This window comes from Periplaneta americana, chromosome 10 (assembly GCF_040183065.1).
Source record: "Periplaneta americana isolate PAMFEO1 chromosome 10, P.americana_PAMFEO1_priV1, whole genome shotgun sequence".
Classification (NCBI taxonomy): Eukaryota; Metazoa; Arthropoda; class Insecta; order Blattodea; family Blattidae; genus Periplaneta; species Periplaneta americana.
The window spans coordinates 18,076,871-18,103,971 of record NC_091126.1 but is presented as its reverse complement, the minus strand read 5'-3'; the positions used below and the strand labels follow the sequence as shown (position 1 = coordinate 18,103,971).

The 27,101-nt window shown below is 34.2% G+C and overlaps 1 protein-coding gene across 3 annotated transcripts in view; it reads left to right on the top strand.

Annotated features, from left to right (window-relative positions):
• Positions 1-27,101, top strand: part of LOC138707499 (oxysterol-binding protein-related protein 11-like) — an 89,166-nt gene that overhangs the window by 46,889 nt on the left and 15,176 nt on the right. For 2 of the 3 annotated variants that reach the window (XM_069837010.1, XM_069837009.1), the window contains 4 exons: positions 6,952-7,171; positions 9,898-10,325; positions 18,039-18,310; positions 26,954-27,070. In XM_069837010.1, coding sequence (XP_069693111.1) covers positions 6,952-7,171; positions 9,898-10,325; positions 18,039-18,310; positions 26,954-27,070 — 1,037 coding nt within the window. Of the gene's footprint in view, positions 1-6,951; positions 7,172-9,897; positions 10,326-18,038; positions 18,311-21,240; positions 22,575-26,953; positions 27,071-27,101 lie in introns of those variants that run through there. The other variant, XM_069837011.1, reaches the window with a different exon arrangement.

Below are 27,101 nucleotides of genomic sequence, written 5' to 3'. Positions count from 1 at the left end.
CTTTTTCGATCTAGACCGCTGTAATGTTTGTTCGGGTTTTATATTTCAGTGTATGGAGCTCAGTTAAATATATTATAACTTTATTGCTTATCATTGCTAAGCTTTATTTAGTGTAACGTGTTATAAGTTCCGTTTACTTCTTGTTGCATAATATGTTCCAGAAATAATTACAAAACAGTGTTATTTTAATGTGAAGAGAATTTTACATGTTAACATAATCTGTTCGTGTCAACATTTCAAGTTTAGAATGGAAGCTATTTTGAGGTTTAATAAAAAAGAATTTATATTGTGATTTTAGTATAGCACATCTACCTTCCTTAATTTTAGACAAAACATTTACCACACTACTCCTATGAAATTAGTGTACGTACAATTGTGTTACTTCGTCTCTTAGGTTGTAAATAAATATAGTAATTCAGTACTCGATTGTAGTATTAAAATACAGACAAATTGAATGTCTGGGATATCATACATGACATTATGCTTAATTATAATGTATGATTGCGAATTTAGGAATATAAGTTAAATTAGTAAACATAACCTATAATCTCCATATGAATGGCAAGGCATTGGAGATCACTAAATGTAGACAGAAAGGGGCAACTGGTACAGTAAACATAACCTATAATTTCAACATATCTAAATATCCGTGCATTGCAATTGAACATTATTGAATTGTGCATAAATGAATGTACAAGAATTTCGCAATATTTAATCGAAATAAAGGCAGGTATTACACATATGAACAACGTAATTTTCACACCATAATTAATATTATATCTTAACTTGCAAGTAATTATGTCTGAAGTGTCTCATAATCATTGTTTTAAATTTTATTAATGGAATTACACTACATTTTAGAGAAACATATGTTACTGTTTATGCATTCCAACTAATTTATATGGTTGAAAAAGCCGCCCTTCGTGATCGGGTTAAGCGAGTTACATGGTCTGCCTTACGCCCTGTATTAGATCACTATGGCTGTGGCACAGTCTATTGTTCCTAGTACTCACAGCACTCCAAGCGGCTAGCAACGATTGCGAGATTTGCAAAAAATCATCCCAAGCTTCGTGACTGTAAATAGTAGACTGTGATTGAGTCATGATAATTATAGGAAAGTAACTGTTCAGATTTCAACAATATTTCCCACAAAAAGTAATGGTAAGCACAGTAAGCCTCAGACTGTGATGCAAGCCTTCATGCCACTCCTTTCTATAAAGATGAAAAGAATGGAAAGTAAGAAATTACCCCACATATAAGACAGACAAAAAAAACCGCTAATCACGAAATTAATGTTCACTCACAAAAATTGAGTTTTTTAGAGGAATACAGAGTCTTTAAAGAAAGACACACCAGTTTGCATTTAATTTTATTTCAAAACTACATATTAAGTCTGGCTTTTTTTGTGTATATTATGAGTGAATGAGTGTTATCACATTGCAACATGAATTTAGAGCAAAATTCAAATGCAGAGAATGATCGAGCAGGTGTGCAGTAAGCAGTTTAGTAAAGAAGTTCGAAAATATAAGAAGTGTATTGGATAATAAGTAGTAAGAAGAGGTCAGTTAATGTTAATTAAGTTCAGAAAAAGAGTTCCAGAAGATTAAAGAAAGATGTAGCTCAATAACTTTTTCAGAATCAGCAACATACAGGATGATTTGAAAAGTTACAGAACTATTTCCATACAAAAATTCAAATGCACCACATCCTCCATGCAGCCGACAAAGCTGGGAGAATGGATTTCTCCTGTGGCTTTAAGGTGTTGTGTAGAATCAAATCCTGAGTTACTGTATGATTTATGGCTCAGTGATGAGGATATTTTCCATTTGAATGGGTATGTCAGCAAGCAGAATATACGTGTTTAGGCCAATGAACACGCACATACCATATTGGAGATGCTAATACAATTCCTAAAATGCTAAGTATTGTGTGCGGTATCAGCATTTTATATGGTATTGTTAGTCCAGTATCTTTGACATACAGTGAAAACATTTTGTAATAGACATTTATTTGAAATACTTCCTTTTATAAAAGGAATACGTGTTAATTTTGTAGAAATGCTTTTTTTTTTTCAGCAGGACATGCTCGACATCATACTCTGAATGAAATCCCAAATATTCTCAGTGAACATTTGGACCAGTGTGTGTTGTCTGATTAGTTTCCAGAACTATTCAGTTATGGATGGTCCTGACCAATCCCAATTCCTGTGGTTATGGGGTTTTCTAATGGATACCATGTACAGGGAAAATCCACACAGTGTTAAATAATTGAAGATCGCAAATTCGACAGCAGTGATCTACATCAGAAGAGAAATTCTTGTTAAAGTTGTGGAAAACTAAAGAAATTGTTTGTAAATGGTGTAGGATGCAAATCGACCACATACCACGTACTATTGATTATCTGGGCTAATGATGGGTAGAATGGGTATGGACAAGCTCTGTTATCTGATATTGAATACCTGTATTATTTAACTTCAACAAAAGATGTTAAGAAATCCGATATTTCTCCAGATATTTTAAAATCATTATCATTAGAAACAATAAATTTAAATTATTCTCTAAATGAGTTAGTACGTATTTTTTAAGATGGATCATATTTGCCAAATCATGGAGGTGCAATATTTTCCCTTTTTTCCTTTTATAGAGGATCAGATTGAAATGCTACTAATTTTCATTTTGAAATTTTAGCTTTTCTTCAAAACTTAAAAAAATCTCCCTTATCAAATTTATAAATTTGAAAAAGTTGTTATACTGTCAGATTCAAAAGCTGTTATCCCCTCTATAGCATTGGATCTAACAGCAAAACTGTATAGTGTTGCAAAATTTGAAGACAATTTATTAGTTAAATTAAGTAAGTGGTTGGTACTTCAGTGGATCCCTGCACACTGAGGAGTGGAAGGTAATGAGGCAGCTGAAATCTTGGCCAAGAAAAGTTGGAAAATGACTCAGAAGTAATCTATTCCTGTGTCTTATCGCCCTGGTAAAAGAGTAATAAGATGTGAATATAACAATTTAATAAAAAATACAATGCTTCTAAAGCAAAGGGAAAAAATTAGAGATATGATGTGCATTTAATTTAATAACTGAATTTTATGAAAATCTGCAGTGACAACATTGAGGTTACAGTACTTACAGTTCATGATTACCTCAAACATTTACACAGAGAATACTACACAGAATATCCTACATGCCCTTTCTGTAACCTTAATGAAGATACAGATCAAGATCATCTTCACTCTCCTACCTTTACTCAGTTTCCTAGTCTCCCTGCTAAATATTGGGGTGCAAGAGAGTGAATGATATCATCTACTCTATATTATATACCAACTAGTCATACACACACATATACACGCACACGAAAACAGATTGTGTTATAGTCATAAATTATGTTTTCCCAATCTTAGGGGAATTAAAATTGTTCATTAATCGGTAAAATAATATGGTATTTATGTTGCAATAAAATTATTTATTTTTCTCCTTGAAGCTATTGAGAAGATAAATTCAGAGAAAGCACCAGAATTACCCTTCCTGTCATGAGGGCTTGATGCACGTCGTGTTCACTTTGGAAGACAGAAACTTGTTTTCAGCTTTCCTTCTTTTTTGAACTCAATTTGTCTAAATTTATGGTGTGATTAGTTTTGTTTTTCAATAATTTTTAATGCACTGCACTCAAATTGTTCTATATGTGTTTCTAAACCAAGCCATGAAGATATTCCAGTTTCAACAAATTACCTTTACTGTCCTGTAAAAATATTCTTATTAAATCAAATATTCCTTCTGGAAACCTAAGCTAACATTCTCTAGACTGTATAATTTATTTTGGGAAGGATTTAAAATAAATTTAGAGGGCAAGTAATCACTTACATACATGTCTGCCGCATTTTTTCACCATTAGTTCCATAAACTTTTATCTTGCAAATGACGAGAATATGACTATAGGGACAATGGTCTGCATCTTATATTTCTTCTGCATTGTAGAAATCTGTTGGTATGTACTGGTATTTCGTGTGTCCCTGTAAAAGCAGTGTTTCTAAGTGCATTTTGAATTCCAGATTTTATTTGCTATGTAAATGAATAGTTATGGCATGAATGCATGTTCGAATAATTTCTTTGCTTCTTCTTGCCTTGTTATATCACCTATTGAAATAATGTATGTATATATATATATTGTAAATTTAAATACAATTCGAGAGTACATTCTATCATTGCTATTTCCCCATCTCCAGGCGGGTGTAATTCTCAGGATATTTTCGACTTGGCCTTTGTTAGAGCAGTGCCACATCATAGCTTAAGCAAACTTCTCCATATTTAGATTCTGCTATGCCCATGGGCCCGAAAAAGTTTGCTTCCTCCACCAACCAACTTATACAAATTTTAGACATTTATTTCTCTAACTGTAAGAAAAAGTGGCATGTAACTACAATTTATCATAATATGCTACTATCTAAAACGGACATATGCAACGAAATTTAATTTCAACTCTATTTCTTTTTTTTATTTTCTCAAAATGTTTCTGCCATTTGAAGAATTTTCCGCCCTGGCCTGATCCCATGTGGCCTATGTGTAAATATGGGTCTGATGATAGTAATTGTATTTATAAAGTCGAAGACACTTTTTGGATTGAAATATTGTATGCGACTGATTCATACTGGAAACAAAGTTAACCTTATACTTTTTGCTTTAATATATTTATTCAATATTCAAAAAGCTTTACCAGTCCTCAGAGTAAGTTTGTCTTGCATATTTTTTGTAGGAACTGTTGAAATTTATGTCTCACAAAATGTATACAGGGATCACATATGTATAATAAAATCTGAGACACTTACTGCTGTTCATCTTGTGTAATTTCTTCAACATATACAGAATCCTTGTGTATATTTCCTGCTTCTGAATTCTTCAATTATAAAAGCATAAATATTCAAATTTCTGTGGCCACATACCAGTAAGACATGTGGATGAGATAAAATTAGGGAAAACTCTTGAATATAAAACTGCATTACTTTGTCTTTGTGTGTAAAGGTGTAAGTACTATGATGCATATTCCTTTCAAACTCTATGAATGCAACTGTTACAGAAAATTATATGACAATGTTAACGTAGTTGTTCAACATAAATGCATTCTACAGAAGATAAAAAGTGATCATGAAATAGTGCTTAAGTGAATTTCCCCAAATAACAGCAGTTGCAGCATCTGTCACTGAAAGGGGTAGACAATGGTCTACAGCACTTCTTTCATCTCCTGTGTCTGCCTGGCTGTAGCTCAGGATGTATGAACTTTCAAACCAAAAGATCTCTGTTTTAATCTCTGTGACTTTTTATTCTCAATGGACCCTCTCTCTATAAGCTTTGGATACAACTCTGCAACACACATTGTTGGAATAGAAGAAGTTGGATACTGCCTTCTGAATTTCTTGAACCATTTGTGATACCACTTTCTTTTGATAAATATCTGAATAAGAAACATGCCTAGTTCAACACTGTACACATGCAAGGACAGAAGAAAAATGGAAACATAAAATACGAGAAAATAATTCATGTTTACAAAAGTGTTATTTATTAAACCAAGAACGCTTGCTTAGATTACAAAATGTTTGAAGCTTCCTTTCTTTTTACACAACATTTTCCTCTGTTTGAATATAATAAAATGTGTCATTATTTTATTTTACATGGTATAGTACATCCTTGATTATCAGTTTTAATTGTTGAAACAAAATGAATGATTAATAAAAGAAGCCGAATAATCTATGATATCTATTTTAATAAACTTAAATCTCCCATTTAATTTGCTTTCAAATGTTTGTTACTATTATTTTTTTGCACTTTCTTGCGATTAATTTTCTTTTTTTATGTCTGATCTAAGCTTGCTAATTAAATTACTAAAAAATATTCGAGCAAGGAATTGCAGAGTGACATTTGTGATTGTCCAAAATAGGTAAAAGTGTAAACCTCTGGAGAGAACAGAAAGTAGAAAAGAGTGGTATTAGTCATTTACCTACCATACACTGCTTAGAAATTCGTGCTTTGTTTTGGCTACAGATAATCTGCAGTTGGTTAATTGTGGGATGGTCGTTGGATTGGTCATGCAGGGCCAACTGCATGGCCATCTCACTCACCAGATTCGACTCTCCTCAATTTTTTCCTGTGGGGGTTCGTCAAAGATCTTGTGTACGTTTATCCTTCACTTGCTGATCTTGCTGAGCTGAGAACTCTAACTACTGCCACAGTTGCAGATGTGACTCCTGATCTACTGATTCGTGTGTGGCAAGAGATTGACTTTAGGTTGGATGTCTGCCATATCATAAACGGAAGTCACATCAAACTAAAATAACTGCTTGGTAGAAACTTGATGTGTTTTGCTTTAAAATGACACCTTAACCATTTCTGTAAGATATGTGGATAAATTGCTATAAGGTTGTAAAGTTATAAAGTCCTTTTTGATGCACAGTGTATTGTTAAATAAAATACTATTACTTTCTTCACAAATTTTAAACATGCTAAATTTAAGGAAGACTATAATTTAAGATAAAGTTACCTTCAGAATTAGAGGAAAAAATCAATTCCTCACTTTGTTCATGTTTATTTAAAATTCTCTGGTCATAGAGTGATTTAATAGACCACATGTTATTTCATGTGTATATAGGCAGCCCAAAATACATTTGAAGGCATTGATGTTAAAGACTTTGAATTAATGATGAAGAACCTACATATTTGGTATTGCAATTTTAACATTTTGTATTTGAAGGAAGGTGTGGACTTGCGAGATGTGCTAATTGATTAACAACAAAGTAAGATTTGTGAATTGGAGAACTAGTTTGACATGGTTTTCATAATACAAAATCATTTTGCATTTCTACAATAATATATATTTAAAAGTAACATTTTTAGTGAAATATTATTATTATTAATATTATTACTACTACTACTATATTATCGTTATTGTATATCCATCCAGCTAGGGACAGCTCAAGAGATGATGTGACTGATGATGAAGATAGTGAAGAAGGTGGGCTGGTTCCTGTCGAGGAAAACAAACCACTTATCCTACATTTGTTGTCTCAATTGAAACTGGGGATGGATCTAACAAGGGTCGTGCTGCCAACGTCCATCTTAGAGAGAAGATCATTACTCGAGATGTTTGCTGATTGTATGGGTCACCCACAGCTTTTTGTTCAGTTAGTATCACGCAAGCAAGCAGCATGTACATTCACTATATCTGCTTGTACATGTATAAAGTAGTGACATTGTATTATAGAAATTTATTTTGCGAATTATTACGTTATTTATTGAGATAACTCACAATATTACCATTGATTTAATAAAGTTTAAAATCTAGATTTGTTTCCTGCTTTTGCATTGATGTCCACTGTAACTTGTTTTGTGTTCCATAATTTTGACTTCTAATTAATTTCTTATGTACAGAATATCAGTTTTAAATCTCCCTCATTTAAAAATTTTCTCAATAGAAAGCCAAATGCATTAGGATATTTTAATCAATATTTTTGGAAGAGCAACTCATACATTTTCTTCAAAATCCATTAGGCTGCTGCATTATCACACAATGGTTTTCAAACATTTTTCACTTCAGCCCAGATTTGCCCCAATGTATCTAGTGTGCAGTGCTTGTACATAAGTAGACAATGTCTTGCACATAGCCTTAGATGGAATGTAATGGAATGATGTCAAGTGAAGTAGAGGGCCACATTATTAATGTAGCACATTCAAATCAATGATTTGAGAAGGTGTTGTTCAAATTAGTACATAATATGTTTCTCCAAAGATGAAGAGCTCCATATTGTTAGAAGATTGTTTGATTGTAGGTGTACAGTCGGAGGAAATGTGTATTCTTCCAACATACTCAGGTATTTAAATCCATTGACATTTTTCCTGTGATTCGAGAAAGTCCAGTTATCTTGTTCTTCATGAAGCTGTAGCACACATTCAGTTTTGAACTGTCTTGCATATGCTCATCAACTACATGAGGATCTTGAGAGATCCAAATTGAAATTTTGTACTGGGTAATTCTTCAGGACACATTGGCATTTTGTCTCATCAAAAACATAACGAGTTTGAAAAAATCATAGCGTTTGTCAGTTCATCTACAAGATTGTGTCTGTGGTTTGTCAGTTTCATAAGCAGTTTGTGCTTTATCAGCATGCAAATGTAGTCACTTACATAAAATCCTTTGCTGAGGTGCATGGGACAAGGGACAACCAATTATCTTGTCCTTCATGGAACTGTGCACACATTTAGTTTCACGTGGTATGTGCTTATTGGTGATAGTGTTTTATGTGTAACAATTTAAAAACTTATCTTGTAATTATTATTAAATAATGAAGATACTTGGAGTAATTTTGTTCTGTTATTGCTTCTTGGAAACTCCTATTTCTATTGTTTCATGGAAACTCAAGTAAAAAAGAATTCTAATTCAGTGGCATTGTTTTTGTACGACTGCCTTCAAAGAAATCTTAAAAAAAGTCCTAATGTGGAAACTGTCATAATGATGTCTGATCCCGCAAGAGGACAAAATAGAAATTCGACGCTTCTGACGTTTTCTGCTTGGTTTGCCAAGGTATATCAGGTTGAAACAATCCATGTTTCCTGTTCATGGCCATTCATTTACACAATGTGACAGAAACTTCGGACTCGTGAGATCTGCTATGAAAAGAAAGAAATGATTGGAACTGCAAAACCAATAATTGAAAGCTATAGCAACATGCAGAAAACATCCTAATAACTTTGAGATTGTAATAGATCATACTATTATGTGGGATACAGCTATAACACCATATTTCATGAAGACTCCATCTCCTAGAGGCAAATTTACGATTATGAAATATTTTAAAGTGAAATATAAAGTGGATGGTACTTTTCTGTGCTCCGAAAATTACAACCCCTTATGGATTCCCTTCAACTATTCCATCAGACTGAATAGAAATAGGTATAATGATATCAAACCTACGATTGTTCCATTCCCAACAATCAGCCAAGCCAAGGTTGACGACATAAGATCTCTATTTAAGTACTTAAACGAGGATGTGAAATGGCTAGAATTTGTCCTCGAATCTCATAACGTATAGAAAAACAAAGTAGTACTATGTGTTCGCGTAGGCTTCCGCGGCTGGTGTACATGGTGTTTGGATAAGCTTCAGGGCTTCTACCGCGTTGTCTTGGTGTTATTGGCTGACGTTTCGACCGCTGTGTTGTGGCCATCTTCAGAGCAGTTGTTGGATCAACTGCTCTGAAGATGCCCACAACACAGCGGTCGAAACGTCAGCCAATAACACCAAGACAACGCGGTAGAAGCCCTGAAGCTTATCCACACACCAAAGTAGTACTATGCCTATGCATAGACAATAAAAGTTTTGTAAAATAAGTTGGTTAATGAATAATTATTATTATTATTTTATTATTATTATTATTATTATTATTATTATTATTATTATTATTATTATTATTATTATTATTATACTATTCTTTGAAATACAGTGAGATTCTGAGTATTTTATGTTAATATGTTTTTCTGTTTGAAATTATTTTGTAAATTGTTTTACCTTTGTTTATTCTTTCGTTTTCATCGCTCCTGAAGTTTATTTAAAGCAAATAAAAGTATCTTTGGAAAAAGGGCACATAGGTCGTACCTACTGTTCTTAGTATTCTGACAAAATATCAGTAAATTTACAAATGTAATATATACATATTAGCATATTAACAAATGATGATTTTATAAAATATAAGGAACTAAATCAAAATTGTGTTTGAAATGCGTACTGGCAACACAAACCTTTGCAGGTCATTATCTCAATGAGTATGTGCCCTTCTTCCGGAATCGGCCTCAATTATAGTCTGACACATATATAAAAAATCATGTTTTAATGGAAATCTTTTTTATTCCATACAGTATACCTGATGAATCGACTCCATTTGGTCGAATGATGGCAGTTCTTCAATGGTACCTTACTTCATTTCATGTGGGAAGATCAGACTCCACTGCCAGGAAGCCATATAATCCAATTATTGGAGAGACATTCCATTGTTCGTGGCGAGTACAGGATTCAAAGTCACATTCCCCATTAAACGAGAAATCTACATCACACTGTCAGCTTGCATCAAAGTCTGAAAAAGAAAACATTACCGTAAATCTTACTGACAGTGATCCTGTGTGCGAGATTGCAAAATCTCAACTTGATGTGACCAGTGTATCGAAATTAATGTCAGGTGATTCTTGCAGTACTGTGACTGAACTAGGGAGTGTAAATAGTGTGTCAGCAGATAATAATGAAACCGAAATTTTCTATACAGCTGAGCAGGTGTCTCATCATCCTCCAGGTATGTAAAATTGAAAGATTGTTGAAACAGTTTAATCAATTAATAGAGGTGTGAAATTATAGCATAATTTTTTGTATTAACAGTAAAAATATGAAGGAAAAAAAAAGCATTTTATAGCATTAATTATTTTAAGAAATAGTGCTTGATACCTAAAACTTATTTAGCTATGTTATGTATTTGAGAGAAATAGATGAAAATAAGAATGATAATGGACATAACTGACCAATGTTATAATGTTCAGTTAAATGTTATAGTTTCGATTATGTTGTCAAAAAAGGAATGGCTTTAAAATACTGGTAAGTCATTAAAAGCTGTGTCGTAACAGGAAAAATCATGGCCACCAAATGTACAGAGAAGTTTGTGAAGTAATCATACAATATTCAAATATTAAAGTATGTGGTGAAGATCACACTGTGGAAATAGACGAATCAAAGTTCGGGACAAGGAAATACCTAAAGGGAAACTTGTCAGTCCAATGAAGCTTCATGGAGTCGATCATACAACCAAACAGTTTTTTTTTTCTTGCAGGGAAAATATCTTTCATTTGCATTTTTTTTTTTTGTGCAAGAGGAATTACTATTTTGGTCCAGGGAAAATGCTCACCCTTCATTTGATGATTATTGTAACAGCAAGGGAAAATACAGTTTTATAGTCCATAGAAAATGCTCGTCACAACTGGTGCCTCCCTTCACCCCTGCCCCAGAATAATATGCATGTTCATGTCCATGTCAGAGAGTATCAGAGTTACACTTTCTGTTTCACGTGCTCTGTAGCAGACAAAAGCAAAGATCAATTTTACACATGCAAGATTCACAGTATGCGAGACTTCAGGGAAATCGAATTTCCTGGCAAAGTCCTGAGAAACGAAACAAAACCTGGAAAAATTATTAAAATATAAATTTAAAAAACTACACATTCTTCAAAATTGCTTGTATGTTGCTGAAAATACAATTTATTACCGTAATATCCAATAATGGAACTGACTTCAAATGGTTACAATTATGAAGAAATGTAAAGAAAACTGAAGAAAGGAGCAAAAAGCACGTTCATCTTTATCACATTTATCGCAATTGTGATATTTTTATGCCTCTATCAATAAGAAATGCTCAAACACTAACAGAATTGTCAAAAATTAATTACAAACAGAATCCAGCAACAACAAAAATTACTTAACTTGACAAGTTCTGAATACCATATGCTTTCTGGTTTTTGTTGTGATTGGGTATTAAAGAAAAATTTTGTTTCTATGATGATGTGATGTTTCTGTTTTTAATTTGTGCGATGTTATGGAACTACTTAAAATTTATATTGATTGTGTGAAACATACGAATGGAATCCGCAATTATTTCCTAACGCTGGAAAAATGAAATATCAACACCAAGAATTTTTTTCAGAGCTATTGATTTTTTCTTATCATCTGCTCCAGTGAATGAAATGTGAAACGAGGTAGACATTTCTTTATTTAACAACCTTTTGAACTGTAGACTTAATTCAGAGTTGAAGTGATGATCTGTCTATATTGGAATGGAAATAGCTGAAAAATAAAATTGAAGTATCCTAAGAAAAAGTACTCTATAACGAATTTGAAGAGTTACTTAAATCTCGTCCACTTGAAAGTAGGTCCAGTTCTCTTCTGCCAGACATAGTAGAATGATATATGATATTAGGACCTATATTTTGCTTAACTGACCGAGTTATGACAGTGATATTAATTATTGCGGTGATGGATTCCTGTTTTAAATTATCATTAATTTAAAGTTTATATTAAAGAGTTTTAATTAAAGATTTCATGAAAATTGTATGCGAAATGAGAGGCATCTGCACTTGAAAGCATGTTGTCCTCAACCAGTCACATTAGCCAACCTCTTTTAGTTAACTTAGTTCAAGAGACATATGAACTAAAGGCAGTTACCCAGTCTCCTTTTCCTTTTATTTAACATTTTTCTTAAGGTGTTATCATCTATTTTGTTTGGTTGTTTAGTTACCTGTCCGAAGACAGGTCTGAACTCACAAGTGATACCAACAAGGCACGACTTATGAGGCAACTAGACCAGGAGATAATGGGGTAGGGTGGCCGTTTCCTTTCCCCCTCCATTGCATACATTGCCGATTAGCTATATGTTACACCAGTGATCGCCAAAAGCTGTGTCGCGACACATGCCCCTGCCTCTACTCAAGCGTAACGATGACATCAACCCCCCACCCTCTTCCTACCCCCTTCACTTCTTCAGAAGTAAGCAGACAGGTATCAGCAGCAGACGTGCAGTGCACTTGTATTAGGCCTACTGTAAGTGTGTCGATACTGTGTTTCGAAATGTCTTTTTTTCAAACGTTTCGGTACAAAAGATGAAAAAATACAGTGATATCCTAGACATAGTAATTACAGAGTTTAAAGATAGACGATTTGTGGATTTCAAACACATAGAAACTGATTTTTCCCTCTTTGCAAACCCTTTCACAATGGACTTACTGAATGTAAGTCCCGATTTACAACTTGAAGTTGCCGGTCTTCAAAATGATACTTTTATAAAGAGTAAGTGTAAGGATTTAGTTGGTTTTGATATTTATTAAAATATCGATCTGACAAACTTCCCGTGTCTCAGAAAAGTCGCTATGAGAACTGAAGCTATGTTTGGTTCCACATACATATGTGGACAATTATTTTCTAAAATGAACATTATAAAGTCATGTAAAAGATCTCGCTTAACAGATGAGAGTCTTCATTCACAAATTACGGTGGTGGCTCATGGTGAAACTTCTGATTTCAAACGTCTGCTGGTGTAGAGTACGTGTTTTCTGTCATGACGAATAAGAAAATATATTTTGTTTCGATAATTATACAATAATGATGAACAGGAAGAAAAAAAGTTAACATGGATTACATGTATGTAGGCCTAACTAGTAAGTAGAAGATTATTTGTTTTTGTTTTCCGGTCACAGTCCGTCTCTGCACTGCATTACCTGAAGCGATACCCATTCCACTCAACTCTCTGCGACAGTGGTGTGCGGGTTGCATTTCTATTACATCATCATTTCGTAGTGTTTGGCAACCACTATGTTACACTAACGAGATTTCAGATGCATACAAATAATTGTTCTTCCTCTGACACATACAGTGTCGACAAATGAGATATACTGCCTGATAATAGAATACAAATCAGCCAGAACCTCAATCAGAAGCATATCATTTATTAAAGAATAGAATTCAAAATTATGAGAAATGAGTTGATGCATTGACCATGGCCTTCAGGAAATCAAATTGAAACACATCAGGCAACTGTTAATGAACTCACATAGTAAGCTTCTTTCAAACTGACCAATAGTTAGATTTCCACAGCAGATGGACAAATAAAAAAAATTAGCACACCATACTAACTGTAAGACTGTGGACACTTTATTGGAATGTTACAGTAGAAAACAACTGTGCATACTTGACAGAGTAGTTGATTGCCATCCTTCATGAATGCCTATTTTGTCATGTGACGTTCTAGATGACCTTGTGTATTGAGTATATTTTGCAAGATAATTGAGCACGATCTGTTCCCTGCCAGAGGCTACTCAATTTTACCATAAACTTTTATTGAAGCTTTAATTTCACACCTTTTCAGCTAATTCTTATACTTTTCTGCGTACTATGGAAATCTAATAATGTGCTCAGTTTGAGTGCAAGTTTCGACATTGGCTCACTTACACTACTCCAGAACTCTTGTCAACTGTAGTCTGAACTTGAGATAGAAATGAAAGCATACTGAGGAAACGGTAATAAATTATTTATCATCACCAGAGTATATCAGTCATTCAAAAATGAGTGTTGCTCATTCTTCATGGCATATTTGTTCTAAATTCGTTTGAAACTGAGATCACAAAGTAACATAAAAAAAGGGATAAAGGTATCTCCTATATATTCCATGAAGGCGCTTGGGAGGGACAAAGAAGTAGAGCTTCATGCATTCTTGACCTGGGCACTAGAATGGGGTGGTGTGGTTAGCACCACACTCCAACCGCCTTTTATCCACCACTCACAAGGAGACTGCCCCACTTTGATGTCAAGAGTCAGGTCGGGAAAATTTTGGGTGAAAGTATGACCAAATCCATAAGCCATGTATCTCGGCTTTTTTCCATGTGGGCTTGGGTTCAAGAGAAAAAAAAAAATTGAAAAATTATGAGTCAAATGACTGTAGCGTAATTGTTTATTGCTGCAGCAAGAAATCATGTGGTGGCATGGCTCAGGCAGTAACGCGTTGGAAATGAGTGTAGACAGTGCATGAAATTCGGGTTTGAATTCCTTTTTCGTAGCTGTTTTTATGTTAATACAAATATTAGTAGCTTCCTAAAGTTATATTATTTTGCAATGCATGAGAAAATTAATGGTTTGAAGAATAAATTTCCATCTTGTATTGAGTTGTATTACATTGCATTGACAGAAAGTATTTCTTCAGATGTTTCACATTACAGCAGAACCCCGATTATTCGTCACCCTATTAACTGATTGGCGGATTATCCGACTGTCTTTCTCTCGCTTTTTTTTTTAATTTTTTTTTGCAGAAACATATGAAGTAGATTCTATTGTACGTTATATTAGTGTAGGTTTTTTTCTAGAGAGTGTTATTACTAGCATTTACACTTACACAGTTTGGTGTACTGTTCAAGTTACCGTACTCTACAACTTTTATATACAATGTATTCCATGAGTGTTAAAAGAAAAGTGTTGTGCTAAGTATCGAACAAAATGCAAATAATTAAGTGGTTTGGGGAAAGAGAAACTGTGAGTCATCTCGCATCACAATATGAGACTGATGTTACAACTGTAAGCAATTGAATAAAAATCAAAGATGAAGTGTATACAGTATGTAAATCTACAACATGAGACCTCTACTATTTATATCTTTCTGCTGACAGCCATTACAAGGAGTTTTCTTACCCCTTAAAAATACGTCGTTGACAACCGAACTTAAATTAATGAACTTCTCACTCACTACTAAGCATGTTAAACACAAGACTACAGAGAAAATGACGAAAATTCAAGCATTATTCACTTAATTTACGAAAATATTTTATGGTACGGATTATCCGATTTTTTCGATTAACCGTTTCGTCACCCCCTTCATTACCACGGATAATAGAGGTTCTGCTGTACTACATATCAGTGATTAATTGTAAACATACCACACCGGATACAAAGTGCCAATGGATGCAGGTGGGGTGAGGGTTGCGTTGCATTCGTCTTGGCAACTTTACATCATAGATCGAAAAATATTCGATGTTGACTCTCTGAGCCCAAGTGTTACTGCATTACTGCCTAATCTCCTCTTTGTTTGCTTAACTTGAAAAACCGTAATTTGGGTACTGAAATTATCAAATTATATTTGTTGGGCAACTGAAAATAGAAAATGCGTTTGTAATTTTCACAGGGTGGGCGGGCAACACCTTAGAGCCCCCCAACAACAGCTGCCACTGGTTGTCATCTTTGGTGATCTAGTGCAGTGGTTGCCAGTGTGTGCTCTGGCACTCTGGAGCATTGTGAAACATTACAATATTTTCACTAAAATGACACCTTAGCCCACGTGGTTTTAGAATCAGACCATAGATACGTTGATGTGATTATAGTATGGACATGTAACAGATGCTATACAAACGACTTACTGTTTCACTTTTAAGTACATATATCTGAGGGTGCTTGATGTCAAAATTTTAATTAAGTTTATTAAACTCTGTATTGTTCTAGTCACTGCAGTGTAGAAGGCAGTTGTTTCTCAGCCTGCCACGTGGACAGACTTGAGTCTTGCTCAGTGTATCAGTGTGAATCTAGTCACTGCATTATTTTAGTTATTATCAAACTTCCTCAATACTTGGTGTTCGTATATAAAACAGCTGTCTCCATAGCCTTCATTTATTGAAGATAGAACCAATTGAGGAAACTTTTTAAAAATTGTTATCCTTATCTTCCTAGAAACAGGCAAGTTTCTATTGACTGAAAATTAAGAAGTATTATAGGAATGAAAATAAAGAGAATGCACCACAAAATAGTAGTGGGATGTGGAGAAGTGAAATATCATAAATATGACATTTATTTGGATTTTGGCTTTACATTGACAGACACTGTATTTCTCCATTTTGAATCTTGCATACACTACTTTTAACACATAAATATAAGTAATTGATTAACTAGCAGACTTACTCGTGTTAATTATGTAAGTTTGTGCAGCTTACAGCTGTTTCGGTGCTTCATCACACCATCCTCAGGTACAGTGAAACTTGTGTAATTCGAATCTGAAGGGCATAAGAAATAATTCGAATTATGGAAAAATTCGAATTAAAAAAATGGTACTGCAGAAGGCAAACTACAGGTGTACTGTATGTACTATGTAGTACTATAACATTTCAAGACAACAGGGTATTATAATACAAGAAAATATAGTGCTGTATAATGATAGGCCTATTACATAAATACAGTACGATACAGTAATTAGTAAACATTTATGCACAACACATACAGTAGTTAAAAAACATACCTTACTAGGCCTTTGTTAAGTAGGATGTGATTTTAGTCTGCTTCTTTTTATTGATTTGCTGGGTTACTGTAAAGTCCTCCAGTTTATTTAATGCATCAAACAGAGAACTATGCACATTTTGGTGTCCCTCAATGAATCTTCTTAGCTCTCGGAAGTGAAAGATCGGGGTTTCGGAGTTTGTGAAAAGCAATGCACAGTGACTGTTTTAACTGAGTACGGCAACTGTACTTTCGAGGTGAATGACACTCCAAGGGTTGTCAACCCGCACTGGGACCACTTTCTCCGAAAAGGAGATACAATGCATTCCCGGTTCCAGCCTCCAACCCCTATGGTCAGGTCAATTTGTTACAGTACTGGCTCGTTCCGCCTTTGCCACATTTCACTGTAAAACTCATGTCCATTCTGGATTTTTTCCTTCGAATTAAACAAAATTATGTTCGAATAAAAGACGATATTTATGCACTGTTTCCATAGGAAATTGAAGGGGACAAAGGAAAACTTCGAAATAAAGAATAATTGGAATTAAAAACGTTCGAATTACACAAGTTTCACATTGATTAACTAGCGGACTTACTCGTGTTAATTATGTAAGTTTGTGTGGCTTGTGCTTCATCACACCATCCTGTAAGCCGCACAAACTTACATAATTAACACGAGTAAGTCCGCTAGTTAATCAATTACTGTATTTCTATTATATTGTGTAGAACTAGTTTGGTATCTGTTTCTCTGGAAGTATATTAAATAATAGAGGTCTCTTACCATATCGAGGGCATCATACCAGAAGAGCATATCAACAAATTTTGTATTATTGAAATATTTTAATGAACCTATTTACATTTGAAAACAATCGTTTAGGAGTTATAATGGACATGAGAAAGAATCAAACAATATATTTTGTTCTGTAGACAAGGCTAGGAAAAATAATAACATATTCATTTGGCTCTAATGTAAACTTGCAGTTTTGTTGATGTGCCCTTCTGGCATTATGACATCGATATCTTAGGAATACTAGGAGAGAAATTCATAATCTCAAACCTGTGTAATTTTTTATTCACACATTAACACGAAACAGGAATTGATATTGAGTAGCTTCTATTTAGTGATATGTATTTTATGAGAACAAAAATAACTAATTATATATTTTTTTTTTAGTTAACACACTATAACATGTTTTATATTCTTGTTTCCATTTTTCTTACAGTGACTGCTTTCTATGTGGAATGTCCTACAAAAAAAATGTGTCTGAATGCATCCATATGGACGAAATCAAATTTCTCTGGCATGTCTATTGGTGTAAATATGATTGGAGAACTCAGTCTTCATTTGTGCAGTCATGGCGAGCATTATGACTTTACCCTTCCCTCTGCACATGTCCGTTCATTGATATCAGTTCCATGGGTTGAGCTTGGGGGAAAAGTAATTATCAACTGTCAAACCACAGGCTATTGTGCCTCTATCATCTTCCACACAAAGGTAAGAATGAAACAATTAATGTAAATAAAGTAACTGTCCAACATTTTGTATTGGATATGCCACAATGAATCCAGAGAGCATCATACGAAAACGCTAGTATGAATAACATACCTGGCTCATACACAAGTTTTATATACATTTCCAGAAACAAAAACTGACTGATCTTGGTGACGAAATGCATATAGTGGGCACCTAAAATTGGTAGGTTTCTCTTCATTACCATATTGTTACTTTCAGATATATATGTGTGCATTAAAAATAACTAGATATCATTGTATCATTATGTAATTCCTATGAAGACCCCTAAATAACGTTTGAGGTGCAATACAAATGTGTAATATGGAAAATACACTTCCAAGCAAATCAAAGATTTACTGTACACATTGTCACACGAGAAGAATACAGAGGTACCAGCTTTCGTGTTCCATGATACTTTATTCAATTAATGTTTCAATAGTATATAAATAACAAGGTCACCTGTTTAGTTCTCAGTGTTTTCTTCAACGAAAACATTTTATTCTTTTTTTTTTTTTTTTATATTCCATAATATGATGAGATTAAGAATACAAAAACAACACTTTTCGTGTTAAATAATAGCTCATATAATTAATTCTAGAGTATTAAATGACACAATCACTTGTTCTGTTCTCATTGCTTCTTCAACAACTTTCTCTTTTAATTTCATATTAAGATGAGATGAATGCTATAGTTTTGTTTCATAATAGTCGACTGTATTTGCCAAGAATGATTAAAAGTAATGATAATTAAAACTTTATATTTAACAACTTCTGTGCTTCACTGTGTTAACTTATGACACTTAATCCATGATTACTCGATATTTGTTGTGTAATGTGATCACTCGCATTGTTAGATGGAACCTAACATCTGATAATTTTTATAAATTATAAAATTCATAATGTATTATTTTTTATTGTTTTAACTGTGTGATATTATTAATATTCTTTATTTTATTGAATATACAGATATACAAGTATAATAACTCTGCACTCAAAATTGTTATTTATAAAACATCATTAACATCTATGAAGTGTGATCATTAAATTCTGAGACCTGTCCCATAAATGGAAATAAAATTACCTGATTTAAATTTGGCTGCCATCCCCTTCAAAGTAGTCCCCTTGGGCAGCTACACACTGATCCCAGCATGTCTGCCATTTTTGGAATGCCTTCTGGAAGTCGCGTTCTTGAAGCCTGTCAAGCATCTTCTACAATTCGCATTGGATCTCCTCCACCATGGCAAAACGGCGATCCTCTAGCTTCAATTTCATCTTCGGAAACAAAAAAAGTCGCAGGGCCAAATCTGGTGAATACGGGAGTAAGGAACAATGACTATCTTGTTACAGGTGCAAAATTGGCATGTAGCGAGAGCTCTGTGAGCTGGTGCATTGTCGTCATGGAGTATCCATTTGTTCTCTGTCCAGAGTTGTGACCGTTCGTGTTCAAAATGGGCGTGAGGATCATTATGCACATTTTGCTGAATTTTTTCGACATTTTCGGCAGTGTTGCATGTGTGTGGTCGACCTGACCTCTCGTCGTCCTCCAGCAATGTTCTGCTATTTCTGAAATGCGAATACCACTCAAAACACCTCGTCTGACTCACTGCTTCATTCCCCTAGGCTTGCTTCGACATTCCATGGGTTGCTGATTTCCTGAAGAATTTCATGTTGGCTGTCTGCTTCAGTTTGAATCCATCGTGATTTTGCAAATACGCGGATGCACGTGCTAACAAAACCTTGTGTAACACGGGTCTCAATGAAGATAGCGCTTTGAAACTTTGTGTCGCGTCTCTTCAAGGTCGTGTAGTGTCACTGCTATGCGCGCGTGTCAATCACCTGACCCCCTTCGTCCACAACAGACACAGTCTCGGAATTTAGCCATCACACCTCGTAATAAACAAAATATAGGCTTAATATAACTAGTGCCAATATAATTGGCATTTACTGTTCTTGGCCTTCCAGTTCAAACATTTTCATTAGACCTATCAGTATCACTTTCATCTGACTGTTCTGAAGCCGTATCGTGTTCGCTGTATTCAGTATCTCCTTCTGAGTCAAAAACTGGAGCTGGTATAGAATGCTGATCATCGTCCAATTTCTCTTCTAACCAATTAATGATTTTCATTTGATTCATGATGTCCAGAATAATAATGAGACTCAATTAAATTAAACCATAACGTTAAATTCACGCTTGTCTTGTAATATCACACTCGTGATCACTCGTGCAGTTAGATTTCTCCTCACAATAGACACATCTGACCACTTGCGCTGCGCTGTAAGATAGGAACTAACATGTCGCATCGCTCTTTGTTTCCCTCACTCCTTTCTTCCCTCCCAAACTCGACAAACACACCACAGCAACCCCAAATAGTCTAACAAGGCATTTTTAAAAGAACAACAATTCAAAATTAAAAACAAAGAAATTATAGCAAAAAGCATAAAAATGTTAGATTGAACCTCATAGCACAAGTGATTGCGGGTTAATATGGAACTTTACCTTAGTGACTTGTCTTGGCATGATTTGTAGCCACTTTCAGACTTCTAGCGTACCATACTGTTTCATAAGTTAACACAGTGAAGTATAAAAGTTGTTCATTTAATAAATTTTAATTATCATTAGTGATATACAAGTGTTGAAAGTGTGTGAATCAAGAATGTATAATTAAAATCGCCAGATTTTAGTGAAAGTTGTTGCTATTTAAAATTTTTTATCCTATTCCTCTATCAAACATATTTCAATATCATTCCGGAAAAACGTAGGTCATTTTGTGAAGTCTGTATTCAACCTCGCTATATGATTCTGTGTCTAGTTCCATTATTCTACCATTAATTGGTAACTGATATTAACACTTGTGGAGATTGCGGTAGAATAAACGTGTAAATATGTTGACTCTGAATCTCACTGATCCACAGACATCTATGTGTAACGAAACATGCTGACACACCTGTACAAGAAGCAGAGGATGAAAATTGGTTTAAATTAAGCTGAGACCAATAGAGAAGAACTAATGGTTTAGTGCTTGGCAAGTAACCAGTATAGCGTGTTATTTAATTATACTGCTAATTACTGTACATTGCAGTATATTCATATTTGTAATGAGAGTATACATGTGGACTGGATAAAGTTTCAAATTTTCTGATAGTATTTACCTGCTATCCACATTCCGCAGTCACCTACAAGGAATTGTTCGTTAATACATAATATCGGCATATGTGTACAGTGCATCCAGCTTGGGCCCAGACCAGTGATGTCTTACACACATGATCCGCACGCGGTGTAGTAGGTTACCTAACTCTGGCCCAGGAAAGGCAGATGTGCAGAATCGCAACGTGTGTAGAGCCATGCAGCCATTAAATACGTCAGTTGCTTGCTTCTTTGTGCAGTGTACTGATGTAGAGTGATGAGTTTCATAATATAAGGGAACTTCATGAATTAATGGCAGATGAACAGTGCTCCAGTACCTATTGTTCTGTGAAGCAACATGACCATGCCTCATCTGACAGAATTATTAAGTATGGATCAACAGTGCCATAGCAATATTTTGTAAATGTCAATTACAGAAATGTACAAGTTTTTCATTGTAATGGGGCCGTAATTCATGGGTTACAGTCACTTTATAAGGGTTTTAACTTCAAAACATTTAATAACTGTATATACTGAGGATTTTGAAGCACCTACTTGCTGTGCAATACATTGTACAGATTTCTTTGAGAGCGCTCGAATTCTGCACCAATTTCATCGACTTTTTCCTCTGTTAGAACCCTTCGTTATGGCTTAGGAATTATAGTGTTAAGTGATCCCGTTTTCTTGCATTTATTCACAAGACATCAGTCTCTCTCTCTCTCTAGCTGGAACTGGAACACCAGGAAATTTCTCCCGAAATTGCCTGCACACCCCTCCACATGATTCGGTTTTTATGTGTGTGTCATACATAAAAATTCTTTATTCAAGAATGAATTTTTCGGTTGGCATTTCAGTGGTGTAATAATTTAACGTATTCACTCACATACACTAACTTTTAAGAAACTTGTCACTCTTACATCTGCACACTTGACAAAGAAGCAAACAACTAACGCACCCGCTCTCCACCCATTGTGATTCTGCACACCTGCCCAGACCAGAGCTGAATAAACACTGTGACCTACAACACTGTGCACGCGGAACACACATGGAAGTCATTGCTATCCTGGGCCCAAGTTGGACACACTGTGCATATATATATTTTGTGACATTGCTACCAACATTGATATTTCATAATATTAATATAACTACTTCGGGATTAAAGGGCTGATTATCTAATTGAGTTTTTTCCGAAGTTTTTCTAAAATACAAGGCAAATTTCAGTTAATCCATGGCAAATTCTCGATCTCATCTTGTAAAAAAAAAAAACCTCTCACTGTCACAAAATCCACCATTACTAGATACCTTCGCAATTGATACATTATCTTTAAATAAACAATTAAAAATGAACGTACAGATGAAGTCCTATACCACACGCTCTGACTTCTGAAAGTGTTTTTTGTATTGCACTACTTCTCTTGTCAAAACACAACTGTGAGTTTTTCAAGTAGATTTTGTGTTACGTTATTTCCTTGACAGACACTTCAACTTGTCCACGCCCTCAAAGCATGATAAAAAAGAAATTGAGCCATTCTTGGATTTTTCGTATTACATTACATTATAAAGGATGTCCAATTTATCTTGCTCACCAAAATAATTGTTTTCTTAGGTGCCAAATGAAAAATCGTTTCAAAGAAAAGTTGTTTAAAGGCCCTGTTAACTTATAAAATGGATTTTTAGGTAGAAAATTATTATAATAGATTAGGTGTAGAGATTAGTTTCTGTGAAAACTCTAGCGTCATATGATCTATAGAACACTCACAGTCCACGTTTAAAAGTTACCGGAGTTAGAGTAGTGATGTCACACACTCCAGCTCCACTTGGCTTGTTCGCTGTGTCAGTATCAGTATGGCTTTCCTAGTTCAAGTACTTTGTGGTGCAAGGTATCTTACAGTATTTTCACGAGTAAAGGTCGGAATTAGGCCATGGGCTATTAATTCGAGCACAGGAGAAGTCATATTATAAGAATATGGAAAAAAAAAAAAACAAGCATAGAGACAGCGTCTCTTCAGCAACTTATCAGCATTGCTCCTGCTGTTTTGAAGTTGTCATGATAAGAGATGCGAAGGGAAGTGCTGAGTGCATTACATTTTATAATGCCATTATACTGTTGTACTAATCAGGGACACAATGAACACTGCTAAAACAATAGGAACAAACACACTTTGTAGCTTACTCTTACAGATTGTTTACTGGATTAATTCTTGGAAACCTCTCGAAAGAGGAAATAAAATATAATTATTAAAAATCGTGAATAATACCCTGAGCCTAACAATGAATATAGACAATTTCAAACTGCCAGAAAGGAAAATTTCGTTTTTGATTTTATTTTCACAGTCTGACTCATGGCTGATCTCGCCTGATCGACACACAATAACAAGCAATTAGGACACCATATATAATGGAATACATAAATTTCAACAATGAAAAATAAATTGTACTAAAATAATAATAATAAATTAGTCAATAATCGAAAATACAATAATAAAAGGAATCAGAACTGGAAATTGTTTTAAATGATTATTACTAATTTCTTTCAGCCAACATTCAAAACCATTAAGAAAAATAACTAAGGTCTCTATAGCTTTATAGTAATAGGGCTACTTTAAAATGTTACACAATATTCCTTTTTTTTTTTTTTTTTTTTTTTTTTTTTTTTTTTTTTTTTTTTTAAATAACTTTACCTCCCAAATATATATCTTTTAACATTTATTGCAGTGTTAGTGATAACTAAATTGAAAATAAAAAAAATCAATTATAATAGATTTCAAAACCTGTTATAATGAGACTTTTTAAATAAAGAAATTCACAATTTTAACTCATATATTTTATAGCAAAAGACGAAAGGCTTTGTACCAAATTTCTTGAGTAATAATATTTGATAGTAATATAATATTGGAAGTTTTATTGGACAAAGTTATTATTACCTTCAAAGTTTCTTAAACCTCGAGAAAGAGCAGCTCTTTACAGCTTCCAGCAACTCAGGACATTCTGCTGGAGCGATATATCATGGAACATCTTTGGCCACGTAAGGATCTTCCTCCAGTTCAGAGCTTAACTCATTCACATAATCTAATCCTTTGTTCACTCAGTGTTTAGAACAAATGACAGAATTCTGGATAGGTTTGAAATATGCCAATTTATTCGATTCAACCATGTTTTTATCTACCCAGTGATTTTCCGTGATTAAGAAATTCATGAATACTTATTCCAAGGTCTGAGCACCCAACAACACAACATTGAGGCATTTCCAATAGACCAGCACACACACTTATGTACAAAATAATACAACACAAGTAGCGTGGCCATGAAAACTCAACTGACCCACGATTGCTCGCGCTCTTGGATAAAATCTAACAATCTTTATTTTTCTGTTATTATTTCATTATTGTTGTAGATGTAGAGCTGATGCTCTAACAATGACTTCTTCCATTCCTCTACTTTCATTGTTGCGATTATCTTACCAAAACTTAATTACAAGCCTGCTGGTGATAAAATAATTAAAAGTGTTGTGTTTATTGCATGCACATCATTAAAAACATGGATATAATAACGTAAAAATTCCTTGTGTGTGTAATATATATATTAATGCGAATTTATTTATTTTTTATTTATTTATTTATTTATTTATTTACTTATTTATTTAGGGCCTATTTATGAACGAAAAATGAAGTTTGTTTGGTAAAATCTAACATGGGAGTTATCATGTGATAACAGTAGGTGCGAGTGATCCTGGGTTCCGTTGCAATCAGCAGTAGGTGAATCTCAGCCAACATTGGGATGTATTACATCACCACATCAATTGCTGTAGCAGTTACTGACGCATACTGCGAGAACAGAGGACCCTAGAAACATGCCGTTTTCACTGTTATATTTTTCTAAACAAAATCTTTATTATGAGTACCATTTCCATTTCAAGTTAACAGGACCTATAAATACAATGGGAAATTAATACTATGGGTATATCTTTCTTGTAACCTTGTTTATGAAGGAGATATGAGTAGTGAATTCATTTCTTTAAAAGGTGCTACGTACATTTTATTCAATGAATTATTTCACCTCTTCAAGGCCTGTTCAAAAATTTATTTTTGGTGAGCAAGATAAATGGGGCACTCTGTATATTATATATTATATTACATTTCTAGAAACTGGTAATTTAATGCATTGGGTAATCCAGTGGGTGATTAATAAGAGTGGAAATTGTTTAAAGAATTTTTAGTTCTATAGTAGAAAATTCGTCTGCATATTCATTTATAACTAAATTAGCTATACTGATTTTTCTGTTTCTTCTATGTTTTTATATTTTCTTCCTTTCTTTTCATTATTGCTCACTCCAACATCAAATTTCAATACAGCAAGTACCTAACAAGTATTATTCTACAGTGTCTATGCTGCAAGTTTTATTATTGTCCAATCTTGTGCTAGTTTCACAGAAGAGCTTGTTCTGACACGAACTAAAACATATCCCTTCACTGATTTCTTTTGTTTTTCATTAATTTGTATATACAAGCATTCTGTTGGAACTAATATAAAGTAGAGTTGGCCAACACGATTCTTTTTCAGAAGTCGATTCCAACAATTCAATCATACATTACGAATCGATTCTAACGATTCGTTCACGATTCTTCCAGTCTGCGATTCCAACTATTCTTTTGAATCGTCAACGAGTTCACGATTCTTCCTAGTCTGCGATTCCAACGATTCGTCAACGAACGACTTACAGGACACTTTCCTTTGCAAACCACGGGTAGAACAAAAACGTTCTACATCTCTCGCATAGATGGCATAAGAGGCGAGACATTTGATTATCTCTTTCTCATTCGCTGTAACCATTCATCATGACCTCCATTAGTCTACAAAATTATTCAAGTCAGTGCTTCTTAATTATAATTTATCAACTGAACCTTATTATCAAGTATATTTTTTGCATTACATCTCTATTTAACCATGTAAATTTCAGGTTCGTGTTCATTATTTCTCACACTTAACAAATGCAGTATTTTGATTTCACTCTCGCTCGGGAGCATTCGGCACGGTTCGGAAATGTCCACTGACAGGTTACCTCAAACAGGTAAATAGAATCGTGGGTTGCAATACCATGCCGATTCGTTGCTATTCTTTTGAACGACGATTCGTTGATACCACGAATCGATTCTTACGATTCTTTATTATTAGTCGTTCGAATGAACGATTCGTTCACGAATCGACCCAACTCTAATATAAAGGACATGGTGTCTTTCGCTGTGAGCATTTCTCACACAATGCTGATTTCTTTCAATTAAATAAACATGTTTAGCTCTCTTAATCTTACTGTAATCTGCGCCTTACTCACCCTTTATACTGATAATCACATAAAAATATCAGTACATTTCACATGTCCATATGTATGTTTCCAGATATACTGTAAGCTTTAATAAGAATGAAAGTATTTATTCTTAAAATACTCAATTCTCATTAAGTTTGGATTGAGAGATTTTACAGTATTTTCTGGTTTCATTTTTGTAGCCATTCTTTGGAGACAAGGTGCACCAGGTGACTGCTGAAGTCAAGAACAGAAGTGGTATTATTATGTGCAAAGTGCAGGGGGAATGGAACAGTCATTACGAATTCACATATGCAGACGTAAGTTAAATAATAATAATATTTATTTATA